General features: G+C 41.5%; 2 protein-coding genes across 2 annotated transcripts in view; both read left to right on the plus strand.

Annotated features, from left to right (window-relative positions):
• Nucleotides 1-3,007: 3,007 nt before the first annotated feature.
• Nucleotides 3,008-15,053, plus strand: RP2 (RP2 activator of ARL3 GTPase). The gene is made up of 5 exons (XM_054975106.1): nucleotides 3,008-3,215; nucleotides 8,685-9,350; nucleotides 10,866-10,980; nucleotides 12,387-12,472; nucleotides 13,101-15,053. Exons 1-5 carry the CDS (start codon nucleotides 3,081-3,083, stop codon nucleotides 13,182-13,184), a joined length of 1,086 nt encoding a protein of 361 aa, XP_054831081.1. The 5' UTR covers nucleotides 3,008-3,080; the 3' UTR covers nucleotides 13,185-15,053.
• A 1,664-nt stretch (nucleotides 15,054-16,717) lies between these two features.
• The window catches only part of JADE3 (jade family PHD finger 3), a 77,666-nt gene continuing 70,825 nt past the window's right edge, over nucleotides 16,718-23,558 (plus strand). The window contains exon 1 of the mRNA XM_054974135.1: nucleotides 16,718-16,928. The gene's annotated coding sequence lies outside the window, so the exon portion shown is untranslated. The remainder of the gene's footprint in view (nucleotides 16,929-23,558) is intronic.

The raw sequence follows: 23,558 nt of genomic DNA on the forward strand, positions 1-23,558 counted from the left end.
TGTTTGGCTATCCAGCCAAGAAAGAAAATGCATGCCTAAAAGCAGACAGCACAGCTTGTTAAGATTCCCAGAGACTGATTTGTGCAGCCCACCCCTAACGCCCTACCTGCTTTGCACAAGCACCAACTATCAAAAGACCATCTCCTGCCATTAGCTCCCACTGACAATCAACCATTCATCCTGGACTATTAGCCAACCATCAGCCTATCAAAGGAATGGACAGCCAGCAGGCTACCACACTAAGCTCTCTCAAGCATGCTGCTTACAGCTTAGATCCATCTCTGTAGTCCCAGTAACCTGTCCCTTTGGACCTGCATTGGGAGCCAACCCCATCTCTTCTGCATTAAAAGAACAGTTATTTATTTAGAACAGTTTAATCCCATCTTTCCCCCAAGGAGCTGAGAACAGAATAAATTATTCTTTCTCCTCCATTTTTTCTTACAACATCCCTGTGAGGCAGGTTAAGAGAAGGCGACTGGTCCAAGGGCACACTCTGAGTTTCATGGCAGAATGAAGATTTGAAAGTGGCTCTCCCAGAGTTTAGTCTGACACTCTTAACCACTACACAACACTGGCTCTTCAATTACTAATAGAGATTTTACTGCTAGCTTAACTAGCTAAGAATAGTAGCAATATGCTATCTCCCTGCTTTTAGCAGAATTGAGCTAACCACCTGTGCCCACCTGATAACATGGTAGCTAGCACTACAACACCTAGAGAGAATCAAACCACTAAAGTTACACCTGTATTCTAATTAAATAAATAATGGTTTTAAGGGAATATAGTTGTGCTTCCCCAGCTACCTAATATTATACAGATGTACTTTAAAATTTTTACTATCTCTTAGTTTCATTTACAAACCTATGCTGTAACATCAAGGGGAAAAAATCATGCTGACCACAGAAGGCACAAATTGCTAGAATGAACTAGTTTCACATTTTGCATATATATGTTATATGGGGCTTATTACCAAGTATTTAGAAGACAATAGCAGGTTAGAATGCTGGGCTAGAATACTGGAGACTTAGGTTCAAATCTCCACTTTGCCCTGGAAGCTTGCTGGAAGTCCTTGGGTGATTCTCTTTCAGCCACACCTCTCTCACAGGGTAGTTGTTACAATAAACAAAGAAGAACTGTTTTGTGTCTTCAGTGTGGAAAAAAATGGGCATACATAAATAAAATAAAATGCACAGAACACAATTCTATAATCTTGTGTTTGGAGTGGAGAGTGGCCTCAAGTTATAGCGGACGTATGGCAACCCCTGGTGGGGTTTTCATGGCAAGGGACTAACAGAAATGGTTTGCCCTTGCCTGCTTCTGCAACCCTGGTCTTCATTGGAGATCTCCCATCCGATTACTGACCAAGGCTAACCCTGCTTAGTTTCTGAGATCTGAGGCTCACCTGGGCTATCCAGGGCAGGGCAATATAGTATTTAGACAATTGCATAATAAAATACATAAATGCAATGTATGTGTTTTGTGTTCTATCAAGTTGCTTCCTGACTTATAGTGCCCCTATGAATTAAAGGCCTCAAAACATCTTATCATTAACAGCCTTGCTCACATCTTGCAAACTAAAGGCAATCATGGCTTCCAATATTGAATTAATCCCGCTCATGTTGGGTCTTCCTCTTTTTCTACAACTTTTGCTAGCAGTATTGTCTTTTCCAGTGAATTTTGTCATGATGAGACCAAAGTACAATAGCCTCAATTCTGTCATTTTAGCTTCTACAGGCTTGATTTGATGTAGAACCCACTTGTTTGTCTTCTTGGCATTCACAGTATCTGTAAAACTCTCATCCAACAGCACATTTCAAATGACTCAATTTTCTTCCTCTCATGCATTTGACTAATAATAATGTAAACATGATTTGCATACAGAAGATTGCCAGCTTAATCAAAACCATTTCTAGTTTTTAAACAAGGAAGAGCAGAGGCTGGAAAACCTGAGATCTTGCAGAACCATTGCCAACTGGAATACACAGTAACAGGTTGGATGGATTAATGCCAGGTTCTAAAGCAGCTTCATGCGATTTCCCCCACTAACCGGTTAAGCAAAACAAAGGAGATTGCGTTATCCCTAATTTCTGCTATTGCAAAAGCAGTTTTGGTGACTACATTCAGTGTTACACAATTATATCTCAATGTGCATTTCATGTTTTTTTTAAATCTTTTTTTCCTTGGTAACCTCATTATTTTTAAGGTACCACAATACTTCCGCGTATCTTTGCTGCAGTATATTTCTCTGTTGTTTTTTGTTGTTTTAAAAGTATTGCCAAATCCACAGCAATCTTTCCAATGGTACACTAGCTACTGAGCCATTTGGAAACCACTGCTCAAGCGCAGTACTCATGGATGCAACCACAAACTATCTCTTAGTACCTGAAGAATGTTTTCACTGTCAATTCCTGAATAACTTTCCTTCCCCCTTAGATTCTCTCACCTGGAGAGCCCCAGCAAGTCAGATCTCACCAGATCTCGGAAACTAAGCAGGTCGGTTAGTTAATTGCATGGGACCCCTCCAAGGAAGGCCAGGGTTGCAGAGGTAGGCAAACCTCCTTTATCAGTCTCTTGCCATGAAAACCCCACCAGGGGTTGCCAGAAGTCAGCTATGACTTGAGGGCACTCTCCTTCATCCCACCCCCATCCCAGATTAAAAGGGTTTCAGGGTCTCCAAGCTCGACCTCTTTTCTCAGAACTGTATTTCTGGCTCCCGCTCCCGGAGAGGTAGCAAAGCGCGCCGGACTACAATCACCCTTCTCTCGGGCCCTCACAAACTCCCTCGCTCTGCCTCTTGAGGGAGAATGGAGGGATAATTACGCGGGGTGGGAAAAAAGGAAGGACGGAGTTAGGATTCGCTAGAAAAACTAATTGACGGGAAGGATTGGATGAACGCCGAGTTTCTATTGGTCGTAGATTAGCCAGCTGCGAAGAGCGGCCGTAGCCCTGGGAGACAGAGGAGGGAGAAGCCGGAAGCGATCGCAAAATGCTGCGGGCGGGGCCGGGCGAGCTTCAGTCGGGCGGCCTGAGGCGCTGAAGGAAGCGGGCCAGTGTTGTGCAGCGGCGATCGGCGAAGGGCCATGGGCTGCTTCTTCTCCAAGAAGAGGAAACAGGCCAAGGAGCCGCAGCCGGGCGCCGAGAGCGGAGACCGGAATGCTGCTGGCGACGCGGGGCCCGAGAAGCAGCCCCAGTACAGCTGGGACCAACGAGCCAAGGTACAACCGCCATTCTGCGCTCCTCCTCTTCTGTGCTGACCTTTGCCGGGAGGGAGGTGGGACCTCCCGGCGCGATCCGCCTGGAGCTCCTGGGTGGGGGGGATGCGGGGCCTCCGTGGTCCTCTTTCAGTACTCAGGGGAGCGCGTGGGTTTAGCTTTGGGGGTAGCTGCCCCTCAGCACCCTGCAGTCTCCCTGCTGTGTTCCTTCACAAGGCGAGGTGGGGGAATCAGCGGCTGAGCCGCCCTTTATTCCCTACGAGTATCTGTCAGTGAAGGGTCCCCCCTCAGCCAGTTTTCTCTAGTGATTAGGATTGTGAAACGGAGATTTAGGACACGTTGAGTACGTCATGTGGTATAAACGGCAGTGTGGTATGAGGCATTGAGTCTTACTAAACCGTTGATGGATTTACTTTCCAGTTCTTCGAAGGGCCCCTCTGAGTCTAGTGAGATTGATCTATTTGTTTTGTGCACGACTTTCACCTCCCCTATTCCTCGTGTTCAGCGTATCTTCAGCGCTTTCCCGTACTTATTTAAAAGCGGTGAAATTTCGGTTCCCACCTCCACCTGGTATCCATGCCCCAGTTCTTTCAATGTGTAGAGGAGTGGAGCTCTTAATCCGTTAGAATAGCCTTCTGGCACTTTAGATACTAAGAGAATGTTAGTCTTATAAGACTCTTCCAATAGACTAGAGCAGCTGTCCTTTTCTGAAGATACTGGTGTTTCTGAGCTCCTAGGGTGGTGGTTGTGAGGATAAAAGGTGGGAGAATGATATAAGCCACTTTGGGAGAAAGGGGGGGGGAGAGCTTAAATAATATGCATGTATTTGTATATTGCTTTTATCACAATGGTTCTAAGAGTATAAAATAGTGTTTTCCTGTGTTTTCGGTGTAGGTCACAACAGTATGTTATTTCCCTTTTCTTTTTCCCTAGTCATCTCTTTCCCCTAGTCTAGGGGGATAAGGCTGCTATGTCTGCTGTGGTAAAGGTTGCTGTCATTCCCATAGGAGTTGTTGTTTATTGGTAACTAACTGTACTTTTTCCACAACTCTGTGCAAGCCTGTATTAAAGATTGTATATACTTCTCTGTTCTTGATTTTTGTTTTAGCTGTCACTTGGGCTGAACACTTGAGGAAATGTGTCAGAATGGTAAACTTGAATCATGTCAAGGTCTTGCTTTGCTGACTGCAACTTTTAAAACTTCCATACAGTCTTGAACTAATTTCCTTTTGTGATGATGAAAACTTCTTTCATTTTATAAGCATTTTGTATATTAGCTGTTTATGTCTCTAAAGTTAAAGTCAGTAGTACTGTGTAGTTTGAGAAATTGCATGTGATAGGCTATAAGATCTTGTTGGTAAGACACAAATGAACACATTCCAGTACCAGAAACTATAGGGTGATAGTACCTAGGGAGAAATAGAACTAGGACTGCAGTTGTAGGGTTGAGTGGCAGAGAAATATCCTAAATAAATAATGAGTGAGTCCGCACACATTGGATAATGCAGTTCCAATCCTCTTTATAGATCATTTGGAATGGATTTTTTTGTGTGTGGAACAAAAAATCCACCTCAAACGATTGATAAAGTGCATTGAAAGTGCATTATCCAACGTGTGCGGAATCAGCCAATATTAGGCAATTAAAGAATTGATAGATTAAAGCTGAGGCTAAGATCAGATGCTAATAGATGCTTGCTCTCTCACAGTGTTGGATAGTATTGTTTGTTCTGGGGTGTCATGGATTCTTTAAATTAATGAGTACTTAAACAATGGAAATGAAGGGAAATGATGGTTTACCTATAAGCAAGAGCAATTGGACTTGGAAGAGTGGCTAACATCATTTAATTTTTTTATGCAAAAGAATTCTTAAGAAACTTTTCAAGAACATAAAACTTCTAGCCCATTCATGAATGACTTAATTTTTTAAATAAATATATACAGAAAGCAATTCTTTTATTGAATAACACATGTCTAATGTACATAATACAAATTCAATGTAAATTCAGCAAGTAAAAGGACTATAAATAAAAATATTTTAATTTATAATTCAGTGAAATAAGCAGAATACGAATAAATCACTGCTTAATTATTACAGTATCGGTTGACCATTTTCAATTACATACAAAATGGAAAAACACATATTAGCATACATTGTGCAACAGAGATATCACCTTCCTACTGCTGTTTAATGGGTAAACAATTATTTATAACAGTACAGAATCTACGGTCAGTTATAATATAGATACAACTTAATTAAAATAAATATTTTTCCCTCTACAAGATTGAGGCTCTGTATGTGGGGCTTCCCATTTTATTTGTGTAACTGTCCTCAGAGGTTGGGTTAAAAGATAATGGCTCACCTGAGACTGCTAAGTGGAAGTTAGAATCTATTTCTGTCTTGTCCATGATTGAATCCACTGTATAGACTTTCAGCCAAAGCTTTAAGGACTGAGAACCTTTTAAAAAGCTATTAATAGCCTACTTTTCTATCTCAGTGCAGACCCAAGCAGCTTACAGTATCATCCTCACAACAACAATCTTGGGAGGTAGATTAGGTTGAGAGAGATTGACCCAACAATGTCACTCAGCAAGCTTTCATGGCACATGTGGGTAACCTGTATCTCCCATATGCTAATCTATGTTACTCACCACAATGGCTTCCTTGAGGTACTGGAGCCACTAGCTGATTGTTATAAACTATCTCTCTAGTGTGTAAAGAAATTGCCTGAAATACTTTGCTGGCAGCCACACTCTTTTACCACTTATTGTACTGGAAAAATGTTCAGCTATGTTAAGGTTTAGACTCACCTGAACACCTCCAGAATTTTAAGTCAAAGTATAAAGTTAATTTTGAATTAAAGTTCTGCTGGTTGTTAGAAGCATGTTTTGAATGCCAACGCTCAGCGCTAGGAAAAAATAGATGCAGTATGATTGTTTGGTTTTAGAACTGATTTTTTGAATGAAAGAAGCAGTGAAAAATGAAAAGGAAAAACTAGTCTAATTCAGTTCTGTAAATTAGGTGGCTGCAAATCACGTTCTTTCACTTTCTACAGTTAATCATGTCCAGCATCTAAAGTGGATGCATCAAGTGGATTACATCGAACCATTCTAAATTGATAGCTCAGGGTACGGGAGTATTGGCATTAAAATTAAGAAAGCTGCTTGTCAAGAGATGGGCGCACCCGAGACTCCCACATGAGTTCTGTAGCATTTTAAATACTAAAATGTATTGTGACATAAGCTTTTGTTGTAGATGCCCTCTCTTCCATCATAGATTCCTCCATGGAACATGTGTTTCAAGATTTGTTTTGAATGAGAAAAAATAACCAAGTTAGCTATACCCATACATTAAAGCCACCAATGCAAAATTTAATATGGTTTCTAAGCGCTTGATGTGAAAGAAACAGGCATACGTCAAGAGAAATGTTGCTAGTGTGGTGTTCTGCAATATGTTATACTTAAAACAGTTATTTTGCATACAACAGATGTTGCAGTCTTCTGTTCTTGAAATCAGAATCGATTATTATATTGATCTTTATGTTTTCCATATGCCTTTAGCCTGTTTTTCCACTGTACCTCAATAATATTCTGAATGGCCCTTTTAGGCAGCAATTTTTGCTTTTTCTGTAGATTAGATGTACATGCATGACAATAACTATCATATGTATAGTTTCTTTCTTTGTAGTTCTTAGTCCCACTTGAATTTAGCTCCATATGGAGAAATTCATAAATGTTTCATGTTATTTTTGTTTTGAATGTTTTACAGCATATGTACTTTCTTCAAGGAGCAAGTAAAGAAATTTGCAAAGTTATCTGGTTCTGTTCATTCACAGTCTGAGTAGTATTTTAAACTGTGCATTTAGATTTCAGCATACAAAAGTTGTATATTCAACATAGATTAATAGGAATGGTCCTTTTGAAACCAGCAAGCTATGAACTCATAGTTGTATTACTTCAGTGGGATTTAGGAACAGAAATTTTATCTGGATTATACCCATATAAAAATAGATGAGAAATTTAAAAGACTCAGCCTTAAACAGGCACACTGCATATTATCTCTTTCCAGGTGTTACTGCATCCAGTTAACATGGGGATGGGAAAGAATACGTCAGCTCACACACAGGAGACTTCCAGTCACAAGCCATAGGCTAGCAATGGGCTGTCTTGGCAGTCAAAACAAGCTATTACAGAGAATTCCATGGAGAATGCACAGCTAGTTGTACAGAACTTAAAGAAACCTCCACCTGTAGGAAAATACAATGAAATTGTGCTAGGATGGATAAGCAAGAACCGGGTTCGTTGCTCAAGTTGTGTAATTTTTTTCTGTGCACAAAACAGGTGTTGAAAACAAATTTTACAATAATTTTTGGTACAGGTTTGGAAGAAGGTTCTTTGTTTCTGGAGGAAATTGGTAGTTTATTGTATTACAGGAAGTTAAGCAAGATTTCGGTTGAGTTTCAACTGCAATGTTGAAATTGCCAGATCTAAAAGGAAAGGGGCAAAGGGATACCAAGAAGCTAGCTGTTTGACATAAACCCACAGGAAACTGCCTTATACTGGATCAGATCATCATTCCATCAAGGCCAGTATTTTCTTCTCAGACTGGCAGCAGCTCCCAGGGTCTCAGGCAGAGGTCTTTCACATCACCTACTGTGTGGTCCCTTTAACTGGCGATGCCAGGGATTGGACCTCTCTGTTATCTTAGTTTGTAACAGCCTGAACCTCTTACAAAGCACCATTGCTGCCTCCAATATCTAACATAAAATTTCCTGAATAGAATTTCACTCCATAACAACAGAACACTCCATAACAACAGAATTTCACCCTAATCCTTCTACCCATCCCATTTTACAGTTAATTCAGTTGCTTGATGTTTATAAACTATAAACCTTAAGTACAAAAGTACTATTTTGTTATAGTCTGATAATGTTCTTGTTCATAATTGAATAGGGACTACTGAAAGTCTCCACGTCTTTTTGTTTTTACTTAAAAAAAACCTAATATAACTGAATGTTTTGTTCAAACACTTGTGTAAGCTGCCAACAGGAATTGGTCTTGTTATAAGCTGCTGGTACATTTTGTATTTCTTATCCTTGGAGATGAGTAGAACAACCACTTATATCTTGACAATATTTGCATAATCCAGAAATAGGGATGATAGTAGAGGACTTGACCGGTCAAGAAAAATGGATTTGTAGTGTTCATTTATTCAGACACATGGGGGATGTGGGGGAGGGGGGAGAAGGATGTTTCAGTCATTAGCAGGTTTGATACCTTAAGTTTATTTCACAAAATAGTTAATAGCGTATAGTCTGAATTCCTATTGGGTGCGGTTAAAAATATTTCTTACAATTTTACAGGGTAAACTATTCACTCCAGCATGATCATGCTGAATAGTAGTGTGACTATTCTAATTTTGTCTGTTGGGTATAAAATATAGTCTTGGTACATGATATTGTCTCTCTTTTCCAGATTGATCCAAAAGACTATATGTTTTCTGGACTCAAGAATGAAACTGTAGGACGTTTACCTGGGAAAGTTGCAGGTCAACAGTTTGTTATTCAGGACTGTGAGAACTGCAATATCTACATTTTTGATCACTCAGCTACAATCACTATTGATGATTGCACAGGTTGCCGAATCTTTTTAGGACCTGTGAAAGGCAGTGTATTTTTCCGTGACTGCAAGGACTGTAAATGTATAGTGGCCTGCCAACAGTTTCGTACGAGGGACTGCAGGAAGATGGCAGTGTTTTTGTGCTGTGCCACCCAACCCATTATTGAATCCTCTACAGGTATGAAGTTTGGATGTTTCCAGTACTACTACCCAGAGTTGGCTTTGCAGTTGAAAGATGCTGGCCTGAGCATCTTCAACAATACATGGAGCAATATCCATGACTTCACGCCAGTCTCAGGAGAGAACAACTGGAGTCTTCTATCAGAGGATGCTGTAGCTCAGGATGCAGTACCACTTCCAACAACTGAAGAACTGAACACTGTCAGAATTTCAACTGATGCCAACAGGAGCATAATCCCAATAACAAGGGGCCGACGTCCAAAGCACAGTGAGGAGTCTTGTCTGGCAGTGTTCTTTGCTGGGGATTATACAACTGCAAATGCTAGGAAATTGATTGATGAGGTAAGAAGCACATTGCTGTGTCAAGATCTGACTTTTCAGTTGTATGACTGGAAATTTTAGAAACTTCCTAGAGACAATTAAAATAGTGAAGTTTATTATCTTACAGATCACTGCCGAATAATCACACTTCAAATGACCAAGCTATTCAATGCCACCATATGCTATTTTGGTCCTATAACCTATTTTCCATATAGTATATTTCCATTCTACAGGGTAGAGGTTTATAAAGTGATGTAAGAAGCTCCCTTTGTAGGCATTTGAGAGTATATTATGGCCTCTTTATTTAGTTCTTTGTTGTAGTTGGGGAAAAGATAGCTTGCTATAAGGAGAACAGAGAGGGAGTTGTAGAACACGATGGGAAAGTAGTTGCTGCAACCTTTGACCGCCAATGCTTAACTCAGTCATCTTCATCAAAATTGATAATCAGTTTTACTTTAAGGACTTGCAATCTGTTTAATGCAACCTAAATTTCTCTAGATTGCAAATGCTTTAGTACAGCTATGCCGTTCTGGATAATCTGACAATTTCAAATGACCAGGAATAGGTTCCTCATTACCTTTATTTACTACAGTATTGGATAACTGGGCTGCCAGCTTTTAATAGTAAGAATAGTTTAAATATGTTTAGTATGCATTACATTAAGTGTTGCTTGCATTGAGAGTGCTTTATAAAAATCCAGGTAGACCAGATTGTTTCTGCAACTAGGTGAAGATTGATGTTTAAATCAATAACTAAAATTGCCTTGTGTAAACCTATCAGGTATTATTATTGAGGAAAAAATTAAGGGGGTTACATTACTGAGTATAACACAGACCACTCTGTTAACAGCCAGTCTTTTCCACTGACTGAAACACTTTTCTGTCTCCCCTATATAGGGATTGGGTGTCTCAATCACATCAAGGCATGAAGTCCTTGTTCTTGCTTCATGCATGCCCATTTTCAACTGTGGTTTATCTCTTGGAGTATGTTATGTGAATAAGAGGTCACACGACTGAGGTGCTAATTCTAGTGGGAAGAAGCTATACCGCAGGGGTGGCCAAACTTGCTTAATGTAAGAGCCACACAGAATAAATATCAGATGTTTGAGAGCTGCAAGACATGATGCATTGAAGTGACTTCAGATGAAGAGGTGGGTTTGGGGGAGCATCCTGAAAGTGACATTACATGGAAGGAAGGAAGGAAGGAAGGAAGGAAAAGGGAAAGACATGGAAGGAGGGAGGGAAAGGAGGAAAGGGAAGGAAGAGAAGGAAATAAACTGAACTAAAATAAAATGTATGGCCATGGCAACACTCAAACCTCTGGGAGCCGCACAATATGTCTAGCCACATGTGGCTCCCGAGCCACAGTTTGGTCACCCCTGCTATAGCATAAAAAGTCAAATAAGCTGACTTCAGTATTAGAAACAGGATTATTTGCCTGTCATCTTGGGCTGTTACATATAAGAGTGTAAAAAGTATAAGTTAAATAATATTTAGTGATTTATAAGCAATACTAATTCTGGTTGAAATTCAACAGATGACTGGAAAAGGCTTCTGGTTGGTACAGACTAAAGAAGTTCCAATGAAAGCTGATGATGCACAAAGAGTATTCCAGCAAAAAGCATCTGACTTAATTCCTTTACTTGACAAAGGTATGACTGTTCTAGGTATTCATACAGAAACTCCTCTTTACCTAAAATCTACTTAGAGGCATGTGTAACGTGAAGAGTAATGTAAAATTAGCGGAATATCATACTGCACTTGAGCTCCTATAAAACCCAGATTTGGGCCATTGTACGTAAAAAATCTCAACAAGTTTTGGAGCAGCTTGGATTCTAAGGTAATGTTTTGTCACCTCGGTAGTAGTTCTCCCATGGCTCCTCTGCCTATAGAGGAGGAAATGACTTTTTATCATTTTCTCCTGCTGCAGGCGCCGTTTGCTCCCCTGCTGTAACTTTGGGTCCCTTGACCTATAGGCGGACAGTTGGGAGGGTACAGTGAGAGGGAGGAGGGGACATGTCTCTCTGTAGCAACTGAGTTGATGCTGCTTAGGATCTAAGCCATAGGCTTGGTTCCAAAGAACCAAACATAAAGGCTTGCATTTTTAAAGTGTTTGCTAATTAGTCCTTCTTACTGCAACCCCTTGTGTTTGTTTCCCTTCTCCTTGTCCTTCCTCCTGACAGTATCTCAGAAATAAAACAAGGTCCTTTGAGAGACGAAGAGCTGTACTGTCAATAGGGAACTGGTGGCAGTCACTTCTATCCTCTTTTGAGCTCTTGGGTGAAAAACGGAAATCCAAGGAGGAAATGCCAAAGAACCATTTTGTAGATTCTTTTCTGACAGTTCTGATTCAAGCACAAATGTATTATGGGCAGGTTTCTCAAACATGCCAGAAACTGTTGGTACATGTTTAAGAGTCACTAGAGCTCTAGCTCTAGCTTATGAAAATATACTGAAATATCCCACAGGAATCTAGAAAATAGCATTCTACAGATTGTGACGTTCAAACAAAGTCTAAACGTTCATCTTGAGATGTTCCCAACTGAATGGTAGATTGAGGCTATTACTAGAAAACAGAGTACAAATGGGTGGAAACGGGTTATTTGTTATATTTGAGACAAAAATTGCATAGTGGTAGTAAACAGAACATTATGGATGCTCAGAATTTGATCCTTGCAGAAATCACTGCACAAGAATATGAAAAAATCCAATTGACCTCCGCCCTGGTTTGTGTTTGTTTTTGTGTTTATATGTACATTTAAAATGTTTTAATATTTGCCACCTTGGGAACCCTATTTTTGGTGGAAAGGTGTCATATAAATGTTTTAAATAAATTTGTCATGGGATACCATCTAGAGCAGCAGTGGGGTGTAATGGTTAGAGTATCACACTGTGATGTGGGATACCTATGTTCAAATCATTCTACCATGAAACTTGCTAGGTGACCTTGGACCAGTCTCTCTCTTTCTCACACTCTCATAACAAAATGAATATATAAAAAAGTAAAGACAAATAGTTGAACAGATCTCCTATTAACCATACTGAAATTCATCCTTAGGTTCTGTTATTGCTCTGGAGTTCAATGGAGATGGTTCCATAGCAGCCTGTCAAGACATCGCTGCTAAGGTTTTCAGTAGTACTAAGGTGAGTGATAGAGTAGATTCATTGTATTCCTATTGAACAGAGATTGCCGTAGGAATTTCACAGTTCCCCACTGAATTATGGTAGCTCCCAAAAATTTTGAGTTCTGAAATGGTCTGAATTTTGCAATAGTATACAAAATAGGTGCTTCAATTAAATAGGGTTAAGTTTTTGTGCCCTGTTCTCCAACATGGATTCTCGTGATTAAAAATAAGAAGACCCAAGGTTATCAGATGAATGAAAATAGTGATTTTTTCCCCAATATGTGTATTTATAATGTAACACTAAGCACTTTAAAATCACACTCAGTACTTTGACAGTAGTAATTGAATTCATTTGAAAAATTAATTTGCACTATCATTTTGAGGTAACAGTAGATATTCCAGAAGTAAGCTCAGAAGTACAGTGCTTCAGTTGCACTAGTGGGGGAATAAGCTCCTTCAGTTTAGTTACACTTCTTCATATACCAGGCTGAAGTACGTACTGCCACAAAATTATTGGATGAGTGAACTATTGCTGTTCAAAATATACCCAGAGTACTTGTGCTTCTTTGATACTAATAAGGTACAGGGAATTATGCTGTCTTTCTGTAGATAGCTTATATCGCTTTTCTTTTTATTCTAAACCATAGGTTTTTGTATCAGAAGACAAGGCATCTGCTTCCAGAGAGGTAGACAGCTTCTATAACTTTGCTGATATGCAGATGGGAATGTGAAAAGTCGCCTAGAAATGTTACACATGATTACATTGATTGACGTATAAATTAGGTTTGTATAGCTGTCTGCATTGATAGTCAAATGTCTCCATAATAAACTAGTTGCCTTTACAAAAACAGTAAAATCAAATGCATTCCACAAACACCACCTAATATTTTAAATACCTTTTTAATAAGGTGATATCAAGTATAACTTCAGCACTCATCTCTGTAATATATATGTGATGGCAACCAACATTTTCCTGCTAATTTTTCAGACATTGGAAAGGTGGTACATATGAACATTTGTCCTGGTGAACGTTCAGATGGATTTAACTGACTTGCAACTTTTGGAATGGCAAAAACAAACCATTGTTGGTAACACATTTTCATCCAATATGAGTACAGTCTTGCCAAAGTTAAATGCTTCCTGATTGCAGTGGGAAAGATTTAAGCAAGCCTCCCAACCCACTGATTTCAGTGCGACTTGGCTTGATCATGTTTTTGAGCAGTGGAGCTGATGAAAGCTAGTTGCTTGAATGTTTTTCTCTGAAGTAATAGTTTGTAGCACTACTCAGCATCTAGCAACTTTGGGGGTTCATATACCCTGGCAATATAGGCAGCTCATATGTGGGGTGCAGAAACATGGTACAAGCAAAAAGTGGAGACTTGTGACTCTCTGCTGCAACTATTAAGTTCCGCTCTAAATGTTACTCTTCATTGAGGATAGATTGGGATATCTAGAAGCAGGACTTGCAGAAGAAAATTTCACTTCTAATTCCTCATGATATAAAATCTGTAGTGGAAGACCACAAATATTGACCTGAACATCTGTATCTTCCTGAGAATTCTGGGGTTTGTGTGTGTACTGATTTTTTTCCTTTTTTGCCCCCTATAGCAGTAAAAGTTCAAAGAGAAGGAACATTTGCAGGAATTTAAGGGATGTCAACACTGAGATTACTGTAAATATCTTAATTAAGTTGCTAACAGTTGTCTTTCATATTTTGGGCGCAATATTAATGTTTAACACAATCATAAGAAATACAAGCCAATGTGGAGTTAGATCCTGAAGTTCTGTGAAGAGAGCAAGTTCATGAAAGAATTTTATCACTGTTCACCACCACCCCATACAGGTCACAGAAAAAGCTCATGTAACAGGTGAAAAGGATTTGATCAACTTCCTATTCTAGTTGCTGTCCCTTACATCTTGTCCTCTAAAAACTCAGGAGTTGCATTCTGAGGGCATAGGGGGCTGCAGTGTGAAGGGTTATGTGGAAAAACCCTTCTGAAAGCAAATTCTTTTAACATCTGCCCCATGCTGAACCTGTGCCTTGGAAAGAAAGCTATCTTTGTGTAAATTAAGTGATGTTTAGCAAAGCTAGTCTGATTATACTAAGGTGTAAGTTGTTTTCTTTTTGTTTTTTACACAAATTGATGTCATTGTGTCACTTTTATTCTATAACCACTGTCAGGATGTGCTATATGTAAATACAGTTGTTTTTCTTATATTAGCACTTCATGCTGGCTAAGGACTAACAGAGGATTTTTTTATCTGAGTCTTTAGCATGAATATAACTTCAAACACTCTAAAATCTCCTACCCCATGCAGGGAGAGATCATTGTAAATCAAAATATACTGTCAAATTGGTCTAGATTTTTTCACATTTTCTTTCTACTGTCAAAATTGAAGGATTCTATATAGTTTTTAAATATTTTTTGAATTCAACATTGCAGTTCAAAAATATTGTTATTCTTTACAATGTAAAATGCATCAGTTAATTCATTAATATCCATTATATTGTGCTTTATCAAAGTTTTGTATGTTATGGCTTTTATACACAGTTGTCTAGCTCCTGTGAAATGTGATTTGTAATAAATAAGTGAAAATGCCTTTTAGTTTTTTTTAATGTGGAAGAATGGTCAAAACCAACCTGTTCAGTGTCATATGCAAGGAAATTAATTTTTCAGTTCAGTTTAGAGTTCAATACAGCTTGTAACAGATGGGCAACAATGCAGGCTGCAAAAAAGAAGGGAACACTTACCTTTTTAAAATTTCTCCTTTTACTGGTACTCTGTAACACTTCTCCTGTGAATGATTTTCTTACGATGTTTCTGAAAATCCTTAGTTCTGAGAATCTGTAACACATACACTTTAACACCTAATTTGAACAGTGCAATTTTAAAGTGGAGGATGTGATCTATTAGACTTTTTTCTCACATACTTTGTAATACAGTTCCAGTGTGTGTAAAAAATAGAAGTCAGGATTGTGGCAGAATTGCTCAGATGAGTACAGCCAGTCTGTTCTACAATGCACTACATAATGTAGTTTGGCCAGGCTTCTATGTATTGTCCTTCTGTAGACAGAGTACAACTATAAAATTTGTGGGATCTTTTGAGGGTTTTCATAAGGGATACCATTATTTTGTCTAAAAACATTTTGGCCTTGTGAGTGAACTTCTGAACAAAAGTCAGTTAGGGAACTGCTGTTGTGATCTTCGGGGAGAACTTGAACTGCTGAGTCAAGTAAGTTTCCAAAATGCTAACTAGAAACTTTCATCAACAGTTTCTCTCCTAAGTGTGGTAGCAGATGCCCTTAGGGCAGTTCTTCAGAAACTGTGGACCCACTCCAAAGCAAATTAATTTGGATATTTCAAGCAATGTAAGGATTTAAGTATGCTTTGTTCTGTAAGTGTATAGTGAATTACACTTGTAATGTAGTCTGCGTTTTCATTGTGCCCTGCCTCCAGCAAGTACCAGCATTCTCATGAGCTCAAGCATTGCTGAACCCAGTGCTCAAAGAAGCACGTAATCGTATGACTGTAACTTAGTTCTATATTTGAACAAGCCTTACTTTGCCTTCTTTCGTCTCCTTGCACCATGAGGCTTTCCTGCTGTGGTTTCCCTTTTCACTACTTGAGTAAGGGTGGGAGGGAGCAATGATTTCTATTCTCCCCCCCCCCACTCCCCATCGTAACAGAACATCCTCTTTTCCATGATTGCACGAGCCACCTTTTAAACATTTCTACTGCTTTAGAATCGTTTTTACCGGCAAGGGGGATGGGGGTGGGGAGAGAATGCTGCTTTCCACGGGGACAAAGACACAGCTCAAGCGCGAAGCCTGTACCGTACATGAACCTGTGCCAAGAATGGGGATGAACGAACAGTGGGTCTTTTTCAGGGTCCTCTGCTACGGGAGGGGGAGGAGAAGAGACTAAAAAAGAGTCGCAATGAGCCGAATGCCCTGGACGTTAGGCTCTTAAAGCTGCAGCGCTTAAGAGCGACGCCTGGCCCAGATATTGGGGGCGGCTGAATTGCTTCCAAGTCTGGACGCAGCGGGCAGGCTAAGAAGAGCAAGGCCGCAGCGCTCTGCCCGGGAAGGAAGCCCCTCTCCAGCGCACAGGTGGCGGGGACCGGCAGCCCTCTCCGGGCAGGGGAGAGGCCCTAGCAGAGCTGCTACTGGCGGGGTGGGCGAGGGAAGGGAAGGGGAAGAGGCGGAGCCTGGGAGGCGGCGGCAGCAGCGGCAGTGTCAATAATACAATAGGGCTCTTGTGCCGCCGCCTGGCTTGCCAGGAGGGAGACGGCAAGGGCAACGGCCTACTCGCCCTGCGAGCGCGGAAAGGGGGGGCGAAGAGGGGCGCCGAGATGAGGAAGGGGTCGGTGGGAAGAGGAGGCGCCCAAGAGGAAATGAGCGGCACCAAGTAGCAGCAGCAGCTTCGGGCCCCGGCGCAAGCCCACGCCGCTGCCGCCCGCTCCAGAGCCACAAGGTGAGCCGTGGAGCCGCCTGATGCGCGAGAAAGAGCGCAGGAGCGCCGCCTTGGGCGGAGGGGGCTTTGTGAGGCGGAGAGGGAGAGCGGCGCCTTGGCCTTCCATCGGGCGAAGGCCGGGGGTCCCCCTGGCAAGTTGCTGGCGTGTGGGGTGGGACGCAGCCCGCCCGGCCTGTGGAAGAGCAAGGAGTCCGGCCAGCCCTAGGCCCTGCTTCGGAACCGCGTTTCGCCCGTCTCGGAGCTGCCACCCGTCGCTCGGCCCCCTCCGGCGCGCAGGCGGTGTTTGGCGCCAAGGCCCGGGGCGGGAGTCACGCCGGCAGGGCGGGAAGGGGCAGGGCGGCCATGAGGTGAGCGGGGAGGAGCGGCCGCGCTGGCGCCGCCTCAGGTGCGCGTGTGTGTGTTTGCGTCGGTGGGACACGTGGTTGTGTGTGCCGAGTCCGCAAGTGCCTTCCCCAGCCCCTCGACTCAGGAATGTATTGAGCGAGTTAGGGTTGGTCTGTCTACACGTGACGGAGCGGGCGGAGTTCGTCTTCAGGTAGAGCGAGCTCAGTGATCCCGTCATCTGAACGGAAACCTCCCATTCCACTGCGTGTTTGGTTCTGATAGGAGCACACTTCTCTCTTTATTTTCTCCTCATGTTAACGGTATGGCTAGTTGAATAGCTCTGCGAGGGGATGCTCGTTTTTATTTCGGCCCGAAATTACGCTGGATAAGCAGGAAAGCAGCTTAGATTCGTTGGCCCACACTGGCAGCGGTGCCACTATTTGCAGTGCTGAGTGTTGCGGACTGTGTGTTTCCCCTGGGAGAGTATTTCGCTGGCTCTGAGGGGATGTTCTGCAGGTCCGCGTCAGAGTAGCCTTGTAGCCTATGATGGCAATCATGTGGGTGTTTCTCTGAGAGTAAGCCCCCTGAAAGTCGGTGGGCTGATTTCTGAATAAACAGAACCTCGGTGGTATAATGTTTGCAGATCTAGGTCCTACTCCTGACTGGGTTCTGATTGCAGTAATGGAATTGGCTTACTGTGGTTTTGTTTGATACTGTACAACTGTTTTAGTCAAGTTCTTCCAGTAGAATGTTAATTTTTTTTAAAAAGGAAGCGGAGGAAACTATTAAACTTTGGCTGTGTGTGGTGCTTTTCCCCAAGTGAATGGTGCTTTTCCCCAAGTGAAAAATTATTAGTTGATCTATCTTCTAACTAGTTTTAATTTTTTAATGTTATGCCAGTAATTGTTCAAGCAAATAATACACAATTCACTTAGTATTACAGTTCCAAAACAGTCTTTAAAAGGTGAATGTATGCCTGTGTTATCAGAGTTTACTGATTAAAATTGGTTCTATTGAGTGACTAAAACTTCAGTTCAACAATCAGTTTAAACCAATTTCAGCTGGGGTACATATAACATGTTAAGAAGCTATTCTCAGAGGAGGTTTAAGGACTGATTTCTATTCTTGTTAGGAGTAATCATGAGTCTCATGCTTAATGTATGTTGAATTAGTTGGTTGTCCTGTTTTAATGTTGAGTATTTTAAAATGTGTTTTCAGGTCCTGATAAAACTTGTGGGGGCGGAGGAGTGAATGGTTCTGGGAACAACAGATATTGCAGTATTACTTGAAAATGTAGATGTCAGGGAGTGTAGTTATAACAACATACTTACATTCGATTTATATACCACCCTTCAGGACAACTTAATGCCCACTCATAGTGGTTTACGAAGTATGTTGTTATTATCCCCACAACAATCATCCTGTGAGGTGGGTGGGGCTGAGAGAGCTAGAAGCTGTGACTGACCAAAGGTCACCCAACGGCTTCAGGTGGAGGAGAATCAAACCCAGTTCTCCAGATTAGAGTCTCACACTCTTAACTACTATACCATCTGTAATTTGGATGGGAGAGAAGACTTATGGAAGACTACAATATATATGTGTGTGTGTGTGGGGAGATGTTGTTATTTTTAAATGCCATTTGACTTCATGTTTTGAACTGTGAACTGCTATGAGAGAGATACTAGTACTAGCTGCTGGGGCAGGGCAAGAGAACTGGCCCTGAACTACTTCACTTGTAGTCCACCATTCTTATTGATACTGAGAGTAACTTAATGTTTGTACTGAATGTTGCCAAATACCCAGAAGTGGCTTCTATTGTAAACAGTGTTGAACTGCGCTGTACCAAACACCAGTGCAACAAAATGGAAGCCTAATCAGTTTTGTTGTCATTTCCTGGCTTGTGATCAAATAGCTTTTACTTGCTGTGCCCTCAATGTGAGTGTAAGCAGTATAAAAACACGTGCACATAATTGCTGATGTCTACAGGCTGGAATAGAGTGCTTTGGTAATTAGGAGTACTTGAAAGGTATGCATGGTATTGTAGAACCAGTGGGTCAGTTCCCTCATTGACAAGCAGCCTCAGCTTCTCAGCCATATGGGTCCTTGTGATCCTCTGAGGAAATGTTTGTCGTTAATTGTATTGTAGACAAGTATTAGTATTAATGCAGGTTTTTTTCACAGTTTGCAGTAGCTGGCAAAAGTGCAGTTGTTGTTGGCTGTTTCTACATAATGCCTAGTTTGTGTTAATCTTTCTACATACATTTGAGAGGCCATAGCTGTTCATATAGGGAATTTGAATGTGTGGACTGGGTCATAGATTTTGTGCAGGTATGAAAATTACTATGCTTCAATGAAGAGTTAGGACATTTTAAATACATGGAAATGAAGTTTTATCTGGTAATGTTGCAAAACTTTTTTGTAACTGAGTGCTTGTTTTTGCATTGCTGCTTCCCTAGGATAAGCTCTTTGCCAGTTTCAACTACATTGACTTCTTTTTGCTAAATGTATTTAAAAATCTAGTTGGTAAACAAAGAGAGAAAAATCTGCAGCACCACTTAAATTAGTTCCTCTAGGTTTTGCACTTGTATATGTGGAAAGTAAACTAATTTTACTTTATTTTCTGTTGCAGCTGTTAACGCTTCTTTATACTGCTGTGATACTTTAAGCAGGTTCTCATGCATGTGTATGGGAAAGAAAGTTTAATTGAGGCTGAATAGGACTAACTCCCAAATAAATATTTAACTAGAATTGCAGCTTTAATTATTTTCCGGTTTTATAGTTCTTTGTCTAATTTGCCTTTGGTGTTATTGACTGGTGCATACAATCCTATAGATCATTGAGGATTAATCTGAATAGAAAACACTTTGCTGATAAAATTTCTCGCATCCACTCCAACTTGACCTCTATTTTAGCAGTAACAGGATCAGATGGTCCTAGGGTTCTGATTTGTTGAGTTGTGTGGAGTGTCTTTCAGGTTGTTCTGTCTGAGGATGTGAACAAGATTCTTGAAAGTTTGAGACCTACTACCTGCCTGTATGGCCCTTTCCCCTCCTGGCTGCTTAAATCTGCGGGGGCAGGGGGAGGCTGGGGGCTGACAGACTGGGTCTGGGATACAGAAAATGTGAGAGGGGTGGTTGCCGTGCCTTGAAGTAGACAGTGGTATGTACACTCCTAAAGAAACCGTCTCTGGACCCAGTAGAGTTGAATAACTACTATCCAGTCTTAAATATACCATTCTTGAGCAAGGTGATAAAGAAATGGTGGCTGGCCAACTTTGGGGATTCCTGAATAAAGCAGATTGTTTGGATACGTTACTGTCTGGTTTCAGGCCTGGTCAGAGGACTGATACAGCCTTTGTCACCCTTGTGGATGACCTGTGCTGGGAGATGAATGAGAGGAGTTAATTCTCCTAGACCTTTCAGCAGGTTTTGATACCACTGATCATGGTAGCCTTCTGGACTACCTTTTGGGTTTGTGACTAGGAGGCACTATTTTGTGGTTTGGTCCGACCTACATGTCTGCACCTCACCCCCTAAATCCAAGTGATCCAGTGCCAGGAATACCAAAAACAAAACACCATTATCCCTGAAATCGGATTCTCTGATCCAGGTTAGAGAACCTTGGATTTATCTAGCCATTATTCTCTAGGGGGGGGGAATATACGGGGTGCTGGAGGAGCATTTTTTAAGAAAATACCACCAAATTCCTGACTGTGCATTAAAGACCCTCAGATTTCAGAAGGATTGGACCTTGGAGTCCAATTCTATAGACCTCTGAACAAGCTGTCACCAGCTCCTCTCATTGTTTCACTATTCCAACGACTTTGATTCCGAGAGGGTCAGTTCCACAACACTGGTTTCATCACATTTCACGGGAATTCTCCGGTTCAGAGGATGAAGATGTAGCTTCGCAGTCTAATATCACTTCAGATATAGCCTCAGACCCTTCTCCAGAAGAGATGTTGGGGGAAACTGGCTCAACATCACCTAATGATTACCGTCTTTTCACAGAACAGATGATCCGGATGGCCACAGCCTTGGAGCTTGCTATATCCACTTCTACATCTAAGCCCAAACAAGGTCTTGCAGGCAATATACTCAGGCTCTCCTGCAACAGTGGCTTTTCCACCTGTTGAAGATTTACTTGACATGGCCCAAGTAATATTGCAGACTCCTTCTGCACGAGCAACCTCTCGTAAAATCAAGAAGTATTATAAACTAAAGCAGCAAGATTTCCCATCTCTTTCCAACCATCCTCACCCATCCTCTCTGGTAGCCAAAGAGGTTCAGGCACAATTCCATCACAGTTCTCTCAGCTCCTGCTGATCATGAGGGCAGAAGTTCGGAAAGCATACTCTTCAGCTTCCTTGAACTTTAGGATTTCATATTTCTAAACCATTATGGGGTCTTACAACCTTTTTCTTGGTTGTCAACTTACATACAGGATCTTCCAGAGGAGAGACGTGCCCTCCTTAAGGCCCTGCAAGGTGAAGCCACTAAGTTGACGAAGCAGCAAATGACAGCTGGAAAGAATGCCACTGATTGTTCTGCTCATTCCATGGCATCTGCTGTTGTTATGAGGTGTCATGTGTGGCTTCGATCCACTGTGCTGCCACTGTATCAGAAAAGTAAGATCGAGGACTTTTCATTCGAGGTGTCTTTGCTCTTTTTGGAGAAGATGGACGAATCGTTAACATAGATGAAAAAGAACCTCTAGACTGCGAAGTCTCTTGGTGTCATCGCTCCTCAACAAGCGTTCAACCCCAGGCATCGGTTTCAGAGGTCACAGCCTTACCAACAAACTTTTCAGCAATATTATCAGCTGCAGCAAGATAGATATCCGTATCACCAGCCATATAGTCAACACCCATACTCCACCTCTCAGCGCCACTGCTCTAAGAGGTCCTCAAAGTTGAGAGGGAAGCAGGGTCAGCTGCAGTCACCCAAGTCATCCACTCAAGGACAGAAATCCTTGTTCTGACTAGGATGTGAGGAGACCTCCAGTCCTGCCCCCTTCTTGGACAGATTGTGTCCTCACTCTGCTATATGGGAATCTCTTACCAATGATTCTTGGGTTCTCTCAGTTGTTGCTGTTGGTTATACGTTGTTGTTTACTGAGAAACCCCCTATCTCCATACCTCTCACGTCTTCAGTGGGCTGTTTTCTTGAGCTCCAAGTAAATGTTTCTGAATTACTGAAAAAGGGTGCTCTTTGTAAGGTTGATTTGCATAGGTCTCCTTATGGATTTTATTCCAGGTACTTCCTAGTTAAAAAGAAGGATAGGGGATCTAGACCCATCCTTGATCTGAGAGGTCTCAAGAGGTTCATAAAAGTACAGAAGTTTAGAATGCTTACCCTGGCTAATGTCATTTAGCTTCTAGAGGCAAATGTGTGGTTTGCTATAATCGACTTGAAGGATGCATATTTTCATATTGCAATCAACCCAGATTATAGGAAGTACATCTGCTTCATGTGAGGGGATGAGGCTTTCAAGTACATGGTCTTAACTTTTGGTCTAGCCTCAGCACCCCGTATATTCACAAAGTGAGTGGCCGTTGCTGTGGCTTTCCTTTGCTCCAGAGGTTGTGATTTGTATTTAGGTGATTGGTTCCTGGTAGGGACCACATCAAAGGCCCTTTGTGAACACATACAACTCACCCTTACCACAGTCTCTCAGTTGGCGTTATTGGTTAATTGGGACAAATCTATTCTGACCCCTTGCAAAACCATTAAGCTTATTGGGGCTCAGCTCGACTCTTTACAGGGCAGGGCATTTTTGCCTGCAGATAGGATGCAACGGTTGCAAAGTTTGGCCCAGTTTTCCCTTACTAACAGATATCAAACAGCCCTACTGATCCATACACTTCTTGGCCTTATGGCTTCCACCACTGCCATAGTGCTTTTTTCCTGTTTTAGGATGAGACCTTTACAGAACTGGTTTGTATGAAAATATAATCCCAGAACCACCAGGCAACAGATGAAGTTATCCACCCCCAGAGCGATACTAAAATCCCTACTCTGGTGGACTAACCGTAACAATTTATCACAGGGATTCAGTTACGGTACCATCTGTGCAAACATCTCCGTCTCCGCCTCGTCATTGGGTTGGGGTAGTCAATGTGGCACACTTTCTGATGGTCTTCAGCTGAGTCTAATTTACATATTAATGTTCTTGAGCTTCGAGCTATCCATTATTCCCTTGCTTCTTTTGCAAGTACTCTGCACAACAAGAGGATTTAAATCCACACAGACAATACAAGGGCATTATATTATCTGAACAAGTAAGGGGGAATGGCATCCCTCAAGT

Source organism: Eublepharis macularius, chromosome 3, assembly GCF_028583425.1.
Source record: "Eublepharis macularius isolate TG4126 chromosome 3, MPM_Emac_v1.0, whole genome shotgun sequence".
NCBI classification, from domain to species: Eukaryota; Metazoa; Chordata; class Lepidosauria; order Squamata; family Eublepharidae; genus Eublepharis; species Eublepharis macularius.

What these genes read in the sequence shown, in the direction of transcription:
- RP2 (XM_054975106.1), top strand. Translation starts at nt 3,081, where the DNA reads ATGGGCTGCTTCTTCTCCAAGAAGAGGAAACAGGCCAAGGAGCCGCAG. An exon ending in AATTCCTTTACTTGACAAAG is followed by an intron (nt 10,981 to 12,386) that starts GTATGACTGTTC and finishes ATTCATCCTTAG; the next exon opens with GTTCTGTTATTGCTCTGGAG. An exon ending in AGGTTTTCAGTAGTACTAAG is followed by an intron (nt 12,473 to 13,100) that starts GTGAGTGATAGA and finishes TCTAAACCATAG; the next exon opens with GTTTTTGTATCAGAAGACAA.